The 12,631-nt window shown below is 38.5% G+C and overlaps 1 protein-coding gene across 1 annotated transcript; it reads right to left on the bottom strand.

Annotated features, from left to right (window-relative positions):
• Positions 1-2,993: 2,993 nt before the first annotated feature.
• On the bottom strand, positions 2,994-8,741 carry LOC126381139 (uncharacterized protein K02A2.6-like). Its single transcript, XM_050030668.1, has 3 exons — positions 8,640-8,741; positions 6,038-7,392; positions 2,994-5,866 (listed from the first exon to the last, which is right to left on the bottom strand). Exons 2-3 carry the CDS (start codon positions 7,378-7,380, stop codon positions 3,328-3,330), a joined length of 3,882 nt encoding a protein of 1,293 aa, XP_049886625.1. The 5' UTR covers positions 7,381-7,392; positions 8,640-8,741; the 3' UTR covers positions 2,994-3,327.
• Positions 8,742-12,631: the final 3,890 nt, after the last annotated feature.

Genomic DNA, 12,631 nt, shown 5'->3' on the forward strand with positions numbered 1-12,631 from the left:
GTGTGTGTGTGTGTGTGTGTGTGTGTGTGTGTGTGTGTGTGTGTGTGTGTGTGTGTGTGTGTGTGTGTGTGCGTGTGTCTGTGTGTGTGCGTGTATCTGTGTGTGTGCGTGTGTACGTGCGCGTGTGCTCGTGTGCGTTAGCGCGTGTGTGAGTGTGTGTGTGTAAACATGTTCATCAATAATAATTGTGATCACTACTAATAATATATTATATTATTATATATGAATATAAATCAGAAAATCTGTCTGTCTGCATCCTTGCTCGGTCTAACCATCACTTAAAATCGTAAAATAAAATAAAATTTTTAACAAAAAAAAAACCGACTTCAAACGCAAAACTAAAAAGCAATAAATAAATTTACTTCGCACAAAGTAATTAGTACGTATTTTCAATTAGTTAATTAATTTATAATTCTGAAGTCGGTGCCAAGTAAATGCTACAACAACCCTACTACAATATCAAATTACTATGTACACACAATATTGTTTAATACCTATATCAAAGCAATTACAAAACAATGTCAAACAAAAAATTACAAAACAATCAGTATTGAAAAATATATGAATCGGTACTTCGTTGTAGCATTTCCTTGGCACCGGCTTCAGATTTATAAAATAATTAACTAATTGAAAATACGTACTAATTACTTTGTGCGAAGTAAATTTATTTATTGCTTTTTAGTTTTGCGTTTGAAGTCGGTTTTTTTTTTGTTAAAAATTTTATTTTACAAGGCATAACAGTAGGTTAGGGTGCGGCGGGGGTGGCCCTTGGGCCACCCCTATGCCGCCAACATGTTTATCTTACACACGAAAAGTATACTGAATGATACGTTTCAGATTTTTTAATTTTGATAAATTTTTTCTTACCATGTGATGTCAGAATTATTGATTACTTACTAAATAATTAATAAATACGTACTTGATTTCACAATCTTGAAGAGCATTTATTTTATTTGACTGACACCTGTGTTTTATTCCTAACTCTATGGACTCAGAACGGTCTACTGTAAGGCCGACCAATCAGGGACAGCCGTCGGACAGTTGACAATTTGACAATTGTAAGATTGTGATTTAACAGTTTTACTTCGATAGATTATAATCTGACGAATAATAATACGTTAAATTGTAAGCAGTATATTACGTTTCACAATTTTTCGACAGTTCACAATCTCGCGAGATAGATTTTTTTTTGACGTGACTTATTGTAGATTTGCCGCAGATGGCATTAACTACTTGGCCGGACAAATGGGGAGCGCTGAAGGCTCTCACCCGGTACAACGTTTAAGACAACAGGCCTGAGGGTGCCCAGTTGGGCGCGAACCTCGGCTCAGGGCGTCGTCTGAGAGGAAAAATATTTGAAAGAATTAATCGACCCTAGTGGGTCGATAGCGATAAGCGCTGAATGAGGGAATAAGCGCTGAATGAGGGAATGAGATAGATTATAATCTAACGTTATTTACAATTTTACGGTGACATATATATAGCTACAAACCCATGTACTGACTGACTGACTGACTCACTGACAGGGTTGTTCTCCCAGAAGGAGCGTCGGGGGGTGAAAATGATGTGTGGGGGATGTGATCCAAATGTTCCGGTGAGTATGGGAAAACTTCCAGATCTTGGAAAACTGCTCCGCATCAGGGAGACACCCTACGGCCTGGCGCAACTATTATACCTGGATCAATTTTTTTTTCGCAAAACCTATTTAAATCTTGGTCAAATTCTATCGTGAGTGAAAAAAAATCAAAATGGCCGAAAAACAAGATGGCCGCCATACAAAAAATTGTTTTTCCAGAAAATGTCTCGTTGGTAAAAACTGTGTATGGGGTTGTAATTGGAACATCCCGTTTTATATGGAAATTTTTCTTGATCTTGAAAAACTGCTCCGCATCAGGGAGACACCCTACGGCCTGGCAAAACTATAAAACCTGGAACAATTTTTCTTTCGCGAAACATATTTAAATCTTGGTCAAATCCAATCCCCGCTGAAAAAAAACCAAAATGGCGGAAAAACAAGATGGCCGCCATACAAAATTTTCGTTTTTCCCGAAAATGCCTCGGGGGTAAAAATGATGTATGAGGAATGTGATCGAAACATCATGTTGAGTATGGAAATACTTTTCGATCTTCGAAAGCTGCTCCGCATCAGGGAGACACCCTACAGCCTGGCGAAACTATCGCACCTGGAACTTTTTTGTTTTCACGAAGCCTATTAAAGTCTTGGTCAAATTTTATCGCCAGTGAAAAAAAAACAAAATGGCTGAAAAACAAGATGGCCGCCATACAAAATTTTGTTGTGGTCAAATTCTATCGCGGTAAAAAATGGCGGGAAAAAGCTTCGAACTAATACAAGACACGCGAGCAGCTTGCTGCGAGCGAACCACGCGACATCTAGTAATAATTATTATATTATATTATTATTATAATATATATAGCTACAAACCCATGTACTGACTGACTGACTCACTGACAGGGTTGTTCTCCCAGAAGGAGCGTCGGGGGGTCAAAATAATGTATGAGAAAAGTGATCGGGACCTCCCGGTGAGTATGGGAAAACTTCCAGATCTTGGAAAACTGCTCCGCATCAGGGAGACACCCTACGGCCTGGCGCAACTATTATACCTGGATCAAATTTTTTTTCGCAAAACCTATTTAAATCTTGGTCAAATTCTATTGTCGGTGAAAAAAAATCAAAATGGCGGAAAAACAAGATGGCCGCCATACAAATTTTTGTTTTTCCAGAAAATGGCTCGGAGGTAAAAATGATGTATGGGAGGTGTGATCGAAACGTCAACCTGAGTATGGAAATACTTTTAGATCTTCAGAAACTGCTCCGCATCAGGGAGACACCCTACGGCCTGATAAAACTATCACACCTGGAACTATTCTTTTTCCACTAGACCTATTTATATCTTGGTCAAATTTTATCGCCGGTGAAAAAAAAAACAAAATGGCGGAAAAACAAGATGGCCGCTGTACTATCCTGCTTGTGGGGTTATTTTACGGCTCACCAACACCACAACACGCATACAATCACAGTACACCGCTCCGCTCGACCGCCGGTATGCGACTGACGCGTGACGTCAGAGTATGAGACAACCCACATTATACAGCCAATACACTACATCCCTTTTTTGTTTTAATTTAGTTTTATTGATAATGAGTGTACATTTATTAATCAATCTAAATCATTAGACAGTTTTATGCATGAGATATAGTTTACTACTAGTTAGATTAATTTTCATTGTTTAGTAGTCGAATCAAATCTTAATTTACACATTAATGGGTGAATCAAAATTTAACACCATTTTGGTGTCAGAAGTGGCATTAAGTTTCAACATTCATTTCTTCGTCGTCGATTTCATTTCGGTCTTGACACACGCTCCATTCGCCCTGAATCTTCTTTAAGTGCACTACATTCCTTCTACGAATTTGACCAGTCTCATCGCTTCGGACTGTGATATCTCCACCTTCTTTATTTTCCACTGTATGAGTTTCTGGGTTATAGTTCAAACTTAATTTATTTTCTCTATTCATGTTCTTGATATAAACTTTATCTCCTGGTGTTAAATCGCTTTCTTCTGCCTTCCGTTTCCTATCTCCATAATCCTTTCCTCTTTCTTTCCTTTCTTGATCCCTGTCCTTGACCTCAGAATCCTTTGCTATCCCTTCCATTGTATCATTTACCATAGGTAATTTATCTCTAAATCTCCTATTGAAGAAAAGCTCTGCTGGGGTTCTTCCGGTGACAGAATGTGGTGTACTATTGTACATAGTTAAGTAATCCAGTAAACTTTCCTTCCAGTCTTTATTTTCAGCTATGCTTATTTTTAGCCGTTTTAGTATATCACGATTTTGTCTTTCGACCTCTCCATTCTGTTGAGGCCAGTATGGGATTGTATTAAAGAGAGTGATATTTCTTTCTGTTAGAAATGATTTGAATTCTTCGCTGATGAATTGTCTTCCATTATCCGCTGTTATTGAAGTTGGGTTTCCTAAACGACTAAATATTTCTTTGAGTTTTGCCACAATTTCGGTAGAGGTGATTTTCCGACAAATCTTCACCTCCTTATATCTGCTGTAGTAGTCTACTACAACAAGCAGGTGATCACCGCTAGGGAGGGGGCCCATCAAATCAATCGCAATGTCAATCCAAGAACCATCAGGCAACTCGCGTCGTTTCATAGGATTTGGTGCATGTGGTGCAGATACAAGAGTGCATCCTTTACACACTTTTACAATGTTTTCGGCATCCTTGTCACATTTAGGCCACCAAACTTTCGTTCGAAGTCTTGCCTTCATCGATACGATGCCGGGGTGGCCCTCATGGGCTGCATCTAGAACTCTTTTACGGAGTGCCGAGGGAATCACGATTCTTGTTCCTCTCAATAGTATACCCTCATGGAAACATAATTCATTCTGAAATAGTTTATATAGTTTCACATCGTCACTCCATATGTTGTGATACAACCCTTCTTTTACATTTAGGATTTCTTGATCGTCCATTGAGCTATCTATTATTTCCTTAAGGGAAACTGCTCGAGGTCGGGCAAAGTCCACAATTTGGCAGATATGGTCATCTTTCAATTGTACTAAAGATTTTTCTGCACTTTTACCGAGTCTAGACAATGAGTCTGCGATATTGGTCTTACCCGATTGATAAACTACTTTGTAGCTGTACGATTGAAGGCGCATAACCCATCTCTCTATCCTAGCACATGGTTTGGACTTGGTACCGAATATAATCTCTAATGGTTTGTGGTCTGTTATAAGTTCGAATCTTTTCCCATAGAGGAAAATGTGGAAATGCTCTACTGCCCATACAAGGGCTAATGCCTCTTTCTCAGTCTGACAGTAGCGGCGTTCACAATCAGTCAGAGTTTTGTGACCATATGCAATAATCCTGGGTTTGTCTTCAGAATCAATCTGAACTAGTACTCCACCCAGGCCCACCGGGCTTGCGTCTGCTATGACCGTAGTACGATCGTTTACATCGTAGTAACCTAAGCTAGGTATATTTGTCATAATATCCTTCAATGAATCGAAGCATCGCTGTTGTTCTAGTCCCCAATGATCTGTAATATCTGTTCGCTCTCCATTTTTATTTCGAAGTAGTGTTTTAAGAGGTTCTGTTGCTGTCGCATAATTGGGGATCCATTTGCTGACGAAATTAATCAAGCCTAAGAAGCTTCGTAATTCTCCGGTAGTTTTAGGTGCTCTAAATTCTTTTATTGTGGAAATGTACTTTTCCAATGGCCTTACGCCTTCCGCTGACAGCTCATGTCCCAAGAAACTCACTTTGCTCATCCCGAAAGAACATTTGTCTTCTTTTACTAATACATTATTGTCTTTCAGAACTGACATCACTTTCTTTACTCGCGCATCATGTTCCTGCATGTCCTTCCCGTATATCAAGATGTCATCGATATAATTTACCACGCCTTCACAACCTAAAAGCATGTGCTCTAATGTTTTCTGAAAGATTTCCGGTGCACACGATATGCCAAACATAAGTCTTTTATACCTAAATAGGCCTTTATTGGTTATGAAGGTGGTTATATGTCTTGAAGCCGGATGTATCTCAATTTGGTGAAATGCGTCTTTTATGTCCAATTTTGTAAATACTTTTGCATTTTTCATTTTCGGTAGTAACTTATCCATTGTCGGCAATGGGTGATTTTCTCGTATAATAGCTTCATTAGCTCGACGCATGTCTACACAAAGACGTATTTCTCCATTTTCCTTCAACACCGGCACCACAGGGGATACCCACTTGGAAGAGCCTACGACTGGTTCTATAATATCCCTTTGTTTAAGCTCTTCAATTTTCTCTCCAATTTTAGCTTCTAAAGGTATCGGGGTCCTTCTAAAAATGTAAAAAATTAGAAGTAAGTAACGAGTAATAACACGACTTAATAATCACATCAACATCTTTAATTAGAATATTATGTATACCAAAGTATCAACAATATTTATTAGGATTTATACATCATATTATCATTCATAAATATATATTTTATGAAAATGAAATCAATACCTGTAAGGCTGTGACACGGGTGGAATGGAATCATCAATCGGTAATTGAATTAATATATTTTTGAATTTGGGAAATTTCTCAGTATTAATTTGGTTAACTTCTGCATTCAATCCTATTTTTAGCACTCCTAATGACATTGCAGTTGTTTTTCCTAGGAGGTTTCTTGTGCCATTAGTAACGACATAGAAAGTTGCGGTCTCGGATCTCATACCTATTTGTATCCGAGCTTCAAATGATCCTTTTATTTTAAGTGGTGTAGTACTGCCATAGGCCGTGAATGTTACATTAGGATTTGGTTGTTGATTAAACAAACTAACTTTGTTCTTCTTCATTATTTCCCACGTTGCCTCCGTAATTAGATTTCTCTTGCAGCCTGAGTCAATCAACATCTTAGTGTCTACTCCTCCAATGGTGCAATCAATTTCGACATCGTCATCAATATGGAAAACGTATTCGGTTTCTGCCTCTTTTTGAGTCAACTCGTTTGAAGAGCCACTCACTTGATTTATTTCACTTTTCTCTTTGTCGAATCGACCTTTCTTTCTTTCCTGGCTATATTTTTCTTCTGTTTTCCTCTTCTGGGGTAGTTTAGTCCTGCAGAATTGTCTGAAATGTCCCTTGAGACCACACTTCAGGCATGTTTTTTCTCTTGCCGGGCATTTTGCGTCAAATGTCGCATGTCTGGGATTACCACATCTACCGCATCCTTGCTGTATATTATTTGGTTTATAAAAACTCTTTTTATCTTTACTATCAACTTTATTGACTTCCTGATTCCCATTTGATCTTGTAGAGTTTTTAAATTCTTCTAGCTGTTTATTGACAATTTCTAGTGTGTTTGCTTCCGTGATTACTCGGTCCAGTGTAATTTCATCTCCAATCTGTAGTATCTTTTTCCTCAGTTCAGGTAGGTAACATTTTTCCGTTATTTGGTCGATAATGTTCTCGTCTCGATCAGCGAACTGACATTTGTCAGCTTGTTTTCTCAGTCTCACTAGGAACTTTTCAAACTTTTCTTCAGGTTCCTGTTTGAGCAGCCTGAATGAATGTCGCTCATAGATTTTGCTCTGTTTTGGTGCAAAGTATGAATCAAGTTTAGATATTGCGATTTCAAAAACGTCGACGCCGTCGCTTGGCTCAATATTAGCGCCGGGAATGTTATAAAACACTTCTTGCAAATCTAAATCAGCGAAATGTAGAAGAGAAGCCCTTTTCTTTATGTCTTTATCAACGTTAGACGCTTCCAAATATATGAGTAATGCTCTTTTCCAGCGTTCCCATCGTACACCCACCGAAGTGGATTCTCCGTTACAATCGAACTTTTCCAATGACAGGAATGACATCTTTGGGGCAACCTGAAATGATCAATTTAATGATTCAGATAAATATTATCCGCTATTTTACTCATCAATTTAATGATCGGATTATCCGCTTTAATTCCTGCTTTTTTTTTTCCTTACAAATTTTAGGACAGTTCAGAATAATCAATTGAATGATTCAGATAAATAGGTGTTATCTGCTATTAACATAAATTTAATGATCGGATTATTTATATCCGCAAACTTTGAGACAACCAAGCATAATCAATCGAATGATTCAGTTAAATAGGTATTATCTGCTATTAACATCAATTTAATGATCGGATTATTATTATTTTTATCCCGCTGTTTTTTTTTTTTTTTTTTAGTAAATATTAAAATATTTCTTTTTTTTTTTATGTAAACAAATAATGTTCTTACTTAATGTTTCATATATTTGTCATATTAAATTTTATTAATTTAAAATTTGTCTATTCAACAATATAACTGCCCACATGATATTAATTTAATGATCAGATTTTAATCTGCTCTGTGTATATACATGATGGCCTTATCATGCTTCATTTATATCAATTTAATGATCAGTTCATTTGTAACTGCTTCAGGTAAATAAATACATAAACGGTACTTATGTCATCACATAGGTAACCGAGTCTTGCATCGGTGTATTGAAACAGATTAATTTTAATCTGCGCTTTCAGTATGTATTCAGTTTAAATATACCTAGGTGCCTACATAAATGTTTCCTAATTAATATATACAGGTTAATTTACAATTAACTAAAATACCTTAGAAATTATTAAGCAAGTATTGTTAGTGTTCAAGATAATCCCTTAATCCTTATAATAATAATGTTGTAAGCAAGTAATATTGAGCCAAATGATTATTATCGTAATACGATATATATATACCACAATCGTTTAATACAACTGTATTGGTACGAGTGAATACCTATCGTTCAAGTCTATTAGATGATATTAATAATACTTGTAACTTGCGGATAAAGTAATCTGTTTACTCCATTGTATTATTGCATTAATCTGTTAGGTATCGGTAACTATAGTCACTTAAGTCCATCTGTTTCGAGAACGTGGACATACGTTACAATAAAATTCCGTTATTTTCCTCGCTGATCAAAAGGAATAACGCTAAGTAAAACAATATAATACGAGGTCCGGCGCAGTTGCGTCATCGAACGTAAACACGGCGCGGCGGTCCGCAGTTCATACGAGATAACTATTTCTATCCTTATTTTCCTTTTGAAATAATTATTGTGTACTCACTTTCGTCCTCGTCGCCACATGTACTATCCTGCTTGTGGGGTTATTTTACGGCTCACCAACACCACAACACGCATACAATCACAGTACACCGCTCCGCTCGACCGCCGGTATGCGACTGACGCGTGACGTCAGAGTATGAGACAACCCACATTATACAGCCAATACACTACAGCCGCCATACAAAATTTTGTTTTTCTAGAAAATGTCTCGGAGGCAAAAACAATGTATTGGGGTGTAATCGGAATGTCATGTTGAGTATGTAAATACTTCTTGATCTTCAGAAACTGCTCCGCATCAGGGAGACACCCTACGGCCTGGTAAAACTATCACACCTGGAACTATTCTTTTTCCACTAGACCTATTTAAATCTTGGTCAAATTTTATCGCCGGTGAAAAAAAAACAAAATGGCGGAAAAACAAGATGGCCGCCATACAAATTTTTCGTTTTTCCTGAAAATGCCTCTGGGATAAAAATTATGTATGAGGGTTTTGATCGAAACATATTGAAGAGTATGGAAATACTTCTCGATCTTTGAAAACTGCTCCGCATCAGGCCGGCACCCTACGGCCTGGCGAAACTATCGCACCTGGAACTTTTTTGTTTTCACGAAGCCTATTTAAGTCTTGGTCAAATCCAATCGCCGGTGAAAAAAAAAAACAAAATGGCGGAAAAACAAGATGGCCGCCATACAAATTGTTGTTTTTCCAAAAAATGTCTCAGAGGTAAAAACAATGTATTGGGGTGTAATCGGAATGTCATCTTGGAAAACTGCTCCGCATCAGGGAGACACCCTACGGCCTGGCAAAACTATAGCACCTAGAACTTTTTTGATTTCACGAGACCTATTTGAGTCTTGGTCAAATTCTATCGCGGTAAAAAATGGCGGGAAAACAAGACACGCGAGCAGCTTGCTGCGAGCGAACCACGCGACATCTATTATTATTATTATATTATATAAAGCTACAAACCCACTGACTGACTGACTGACTGACTCACTGACTCACTGACAGGGTTGTTCTCCCAGAAGGAGCGTCGGAGGGTCAAAATGATGTATGGGGGGTGTGATCGGGACCTCCCGGTGAGTATGGAAAAACTTCCAGATCATGGAAAACTGCTCCGCATCAGGGAGACACCCTACGGCCTGGCGCAACTATCGCACCTAGAATGATTCTTTTTCCACAAAACCTATTTAAATCTTAGTCGAATCCAATCGCCGGTGAAAAAAAATCAAAATGGCGGAAAAACAAGATGGCCGCCATACAAAATTTCGTTTTTCCAGAAAATGTCTCGGAGGTAAAAATGATGTATGGGAGGTGTGATCGAAACGTCAAGCTGAGTATGGAAAAACTATTCGATCTTGAAAAACTGCTCCGCATCAGGGAGACACCCTACGGCCTGGCAAAACTATCACACCTGTACCAATTTTTTTTTCATAAACCTTATTTAAACCTTGGTCAAATTTTATCGCCAGTGAAAAAAAATCAAAATTGCGGAAAAGCAAGATGGCCGCCATACAAAATTTTGTTTTTCCCGAAAATGCCTCGGGGGTATACATGATGTATTGGGGGTGTGATCGGAACGTCATCTTTGAAAACTGCTCCGCATCAGGGAGACACCCTACGGCCTGGCAAAACTATAGCACCTAGAACTTTTTAGATTTCACGAGACCTATTCAAGTCTTGGTCAAATTCTATCGCGGTAAAAAAATGGCGGGAAAACAAGACACGCGAGCAGCTTGCTGCGAGCGAACCACGCGACATCTAGTTATTATTATTATATTATATAAAGCTACAAACCCATGTACTGACTGACTCACTGACTCACTGACAGGGTTGTTCTCCCAGAAGGAGCGTCGGGGGGTAAAAATGATGTATGGGGGGTGTGATCGGGACCTCCCGGTGAGTATGGGAAAACTTCCAGATCTTGGAAAACTGCTCCGCATCAGGGAGACACCCTACAGTCTGGCGAAACTATTATACCTGGATCAAATTTTTTTTCGCAAAACCTATTTAAATCTTGGTCAAATTTAATTGCGGGTAAAAAAAAAACAAAATGGCGGAAATAAAGATGGCCGCCATACAAAATGTTGTTTTTCCAAAAAATGTCTCGGAGGTAAAAATTATGTATGGGGGTGTGATCAAAACGTCAAGCTGAGTATGGAAAAACTGTTCGATCTTGAAAAACTGCTCCGCATCAGGGAGACACCCTACGGCCTGGCAAAACTATAAAACCTGGAGCAATTTTTCTTTCGCGAAACATATTTAAATCTTGGTCAAATCCAATCTCCGGTGAAAAAAAAACAAAATGGCGGAAAAACAAGATGGCCGCCATACAAAATTTTGTTTTTTCAGAAAATATCTCGAAGGTAAAAACTGTGTATGGGGTTGTAATCGGAACGTCTTGTTGAGTATAAAAATACTTCTCAATCTTGAAAAACTGCTCCGCATCAGGGAGACACCCTACGGCCTGGCAAAACTATAAAACCTAGAACAATATTTTTTTCACGAAACCTATTTAAATCGTGGTCAAATCCAATCCCCGCTGAAAAAAAAACAAAATGGCGGAAAAACAAGATGGCCGCCATACAAAATTTTGTTTTTTCAGAAAATGTCTCGGAGGTAAAAACTGTGTATGGGGTTGTAATCGGAACGTCTTGTTGAGTATAAAAATACTTCTCAATCTTGAAAAACTGCTCCGCATCAGAGAGACACCCTACGGCCTGGCAAAACTATAAAACCTGGAGCAATTTTTCTTTCGCGAAACATATTTAAATTTTGGTCAAATCCAATCCCTGGTGAAAAACAACCAAAATGTCGGAAAAACAAGATGGCCGCCATACAAAATTTTCGTTTTTCCTGAAAATGCCTCGAGGGTAAAAATGATGTATAGGAATATGATCGGACCGTCATGTCGAGTATGAAAATATGTCTGGGTTTCCGATAGCTGCTCCGCATCAGGGAGACACCCTACGGCCTGGCGAAACTATCACATCTGGAACAATTTTTTTTTCGCACAACGTAATTAAACCTTGGTCAAATTTTATCGCCGGTGAAAAAAAAAACAAAATGGCGGAAAATCAAGATGGCCGCCATACAAAATTTTCGTTTTACTCGAAAATGCCTCGGGGGTGAATATGATGTAAGAGGGATGTGATCAAAATGTGATGTTGAGTATAGAAATATTTCCCGACCTTCAAAAACTGCTCCGCATCAGGGCAGCACCCTACGGCCTAGGAAAACTATCGCACCTGGAACAAATCTTTTTTCACACAACCTATTTAAATTTTGGTCAAATCCAATCGCCGGTGAAAAAGAAACAAAATGGACGAAAAACAAGATGGCCGCCATACAAATTTTTGTTTTTCCAGAAAATTATTATTATATTATAATATATATAGCTGCAAACCCACTGACTGACTGACTGACTCACTGACTCACTGACAGGGTTGTTCTCCCAGAAGGAGTGTCGGGGGGTGAAAATGATGTATGGGGGGTGTGATCGGGACCTTCCGGTGAGTATGGGAAAACTTCCAGATCATGGAAAACTGCTCCGCATCAGGGAGACACCCTACGGCCTGGCGCAACTATCGCACCTAGAACGATTCTTTTTCCACAAAACCTACTTAATTCCTGGTCAAATTCAATCACTGGTGAAAAAAAATCAAAATGGCGGAAAAACAAGATGGCCGCCATACAAAATTTCGTTTTTTGAAAAAATGTATCGTGGGTAAAAACTGTGTATGGGGGTGTAATCGGAACGTATTGTTGAGTATGGAAATATTTCTCGATCTTGAAAACCTGCTCCGCATCAAGGAGACACCCTACGGCCTGGCAAAACTATCGCACCTAGAACATTATTTTTTCCACCAGGCCTATTATAATCTTGGTCAAATTTAATTGCAGTTGAAAAAAAATCAAAATGGCGGAAATTCAAGATGGCCGCCATACAAAATTTTCGTTTTTCCTGAAAATGCCTCGGAGGTAAAAATGAT

Source organism: Pectinophora gossypiella, unplaced genomic scaffold, assembly GCF_024362695.1.
Source record: "Pectinophora gossypiella unplaced genomic scaffold, ilPecGoss1.1 Pgos_37, whole genome shotgun sequence".
In the NCBI taxonomy this organism is placed as follows: Eukaryota; Metazoa; Arthropoda; class Insecta; order Lepidoptera; family Gelechiidae; genus Pectinophora; species Pectinophora gossypiella.

Excerpts from the sequence above, each read along its gene's own strand:
- LOC126381139 (XM_050030668.1), bottom strand. The coding sequence starts at position 7,380 with ATGTCATTCCTGTCATTGGAAAAGTTCGATTGTAACGGAGAATCCACT. Across the intron at positions 5,867-6,037 it reads CCCGTGTCACAGCCTTACAG|AAGGACCCCGATACCTTTAG; the intron begins GTATTGATTTCA and ends TTACATTTTTAG.